General features: G+C 39.5%; 1 protein-coding gene across 1 annotated transcript in view; it reads right to left on the reverse strand.

Annotated features, from left to right (window-relative positions):
- The window catches only part of LOC138051566 (uncharacterized), a 67,742-nt gene that overhangs the window by 46,399 nt on the left and 18,843 nt on the right, over positions 1–2,500 (reverse strand). The window contains exon 8 of the mRNA XM_068897794.1: positions 1,541–1,612. Coding sequence (XP_068753895.1) covers positions 1,541–1,612 — 72 coding nt within the window. The remainder of the gene's footprint in view (positions 1–1,540; positions 1,613–2,500) is intronic.

Genomic DNA, 2,500 nt, shown 5'->3' on the forward strand with positions numbered 1-2,500 from the left:
CGTGGGCGTTCTATAGTAAGAAATCTAGAATAGGTGATTTGCAACCAATCTCTAGGGACACAAATAGAAATGCTGCAATGTACAATTGCTGGCGGACGAACAAAGGGAGCCAACGAGAAGTCTTTTGTTTTCTTCCACCAACATGGCGGCCAAGACGTTACCTCAGATCATCATAATCATCATTTCTGTATTTACCCTTGGATAATAGAGTAGATTAATGCAGCTAGTATATGCGAGCATTAACGCTGGCTGCCAACAATGATGCACCACGTGCACACTGAGACAAGAGACCACAACACCGGAAACCCCGTGCCCTACTCTTTGCGAACGATAGCCCTTTTCACGGTTAGTTCTTCTCATTTGCATTACAATGTAATCCAACGTGGATGCGAGGTAATTTCGAGTTAAAACTACAAAATAGCCCGAAATTGCCTCACATACATGCTAGATTACATTGTAATGCAGATGAGAAAAACTAACCGTGAAAAGGGATATTTACGGGGTTCTGAGACGGTTCTTTATTGTCCTTATACGAGAGGACTGGAGAGTATAACCATTTGGAGGTGTTTTCTCCTCAGTTATTTAAAGACCCTGAGTTTTGGTCCGGCCGGTGTCGAACTCACAACCCCCTGCATAGCAGCCTGGTGCTCAACCAACTGAGCCACCGGTGCGCGGGAAGGTACATTGAATTCCTTTTTGGCCATGGAATGTAATGTATTTGGAACTCTGATTAGGTAGATTTAAAATTGCGTATCAAACGTGAAACCGGCAAACGGCAAACGGCGAGTCTATGCTTGTCATAAAAACATGAAAATTATCTCATTCTTTTGGTAAATTTATCTTCTCTTGAAGTTTTAGGCTTGAAGATAAAATTAAGAAATAAGTTTAAAGCAAAAAAGTTTCAACTGTTGTTTGCCAACTGGCGTAAACACGGTTTAAAATCTCTGTTTTATTATATAGATACTGGTGAAATACTAGGATTTTCCTTTTTCTAAAAAAGTTACATCTTCATCGCGCATGAGTGAAGATATTACTGTTTATCTTTCACTTGTTAGGATACATGCAGGTGTCGTTATGGTAACCAAAACAGTTCGCAAATAAAAATCGAGGTTTCCCCTTCCTTGAAAGATTCTTTCGTGCTAAAATATAACTTTCCTCTACTACATTAATATTTTTATGGTTCAAATTGACATTTATCGTGATTTGCTTTTCATAACTTTCATATCTACTTTTACGTTATACGTGGTTTTACGGTTAATAAACAGTTTTTCGTCATTTCAAAAATGAATAAGTTAAGCTGTTTCTAATCTGGACATTTCATCTGTATCTACAAAATAAACAGAAAATTACATGACCGCTTGGGCTTCCCTTACTGATAGTATCTCGTACTCGTTCGCTGCGCTCACGCATGACCCGGAGTATCAGCACTCGAAGGTAAAGCGGCCATATGCTATCCTCTATGTAAGACACAGCAAACCTACAGGCTTACGGAAATGTTCAAATAGTTATGTAAGGAAATCAACACGGTAACATAGATTACCTGGGAGTCGCATGGCTTCCAAGCTGCAGGTAAATATCCCGATTTTTCTCCTGTTATCCTTCCCTTTATGTGCTGTCACGGTGAGAGCGAAAAAATTAAAAAAAAAAAAAAAAAAAAAAAAGAATTATTCTGCAGTACATTCATTTCCAAGCCATGGCATGACATGGAAGCGTATAACTTGGAACTCTTTTCCTTGCAACAGAGCTGAGGATTTTAGGGCACCAATTTTATGCCCAAATATGGACAAAAATAAGGTCGAAGCTGCACGCGAAAATGCGCGAGCTACGTTACATCCAAATAAGGAATTTTTAAACTCAAAAAAACCCCAACTCTGAACTAGCCTACGTGTAGCCGTGACATGACATGACCTTGAAGCGTGTAACTTGCAACTCTTTTCCTTGCAACAAAACTGAGGATCTTAGGACCCCAATTTTATGCGCGAGCTAATTTACATCCAAATAAGGAAATTTCTAAACTGATAACCCCAGCTCTGAACTAGCTCTTATGTAACCGTGAGGATTCGAGAAATGGGCCCCTGCTCATAATCAGTTCAAAATTGCGTCCAAGTTAGTTTTTGATGATTGTATCCGATAATTAAATGTGGCAAATTTATAACAGCGTGGTAAGAAACAAAATTCAGTCTTTCTGGAAAACTATAAAGAGGCAGAAACCTGGTTTGAGCCATGATTTAACGTGATTTTAGTAAAAATAAGCGTTCTTCACATTAATTCTCTATCCAGACCATTTCACCCTTTATGCCATTCATTACTGTTTTTTTTCCGGGATCATTTGCGGTCCATAATGGGGATCATTTCCGCTCCGGGATCATTTACGGTCCTGGTATCATTTGCGGTACAGTTTGGCGATCATTTGCAGTCGTAGGATCATTTGCGCTCCTGGGATTATATGCAGACCTGTACAGAATGGTGAAAATAGATTGTGACGTTGACTCCGCTCGCT

The sequence above is a fragment of the Montipora capricornis genome, chromosome 6 (genome assembly GCF_036669925.1).
Source record: "Montipora capricornis isolate CH-2021 chromosome 6, ASM3666992v2, whole genome shotgun sequence".
Lineage (NCBI taxonomy): Eukaryota > Metazoa > Cnidaria > Anthozoa > Scleractinia > Acroporidae > Montipora > Montipora capricornis.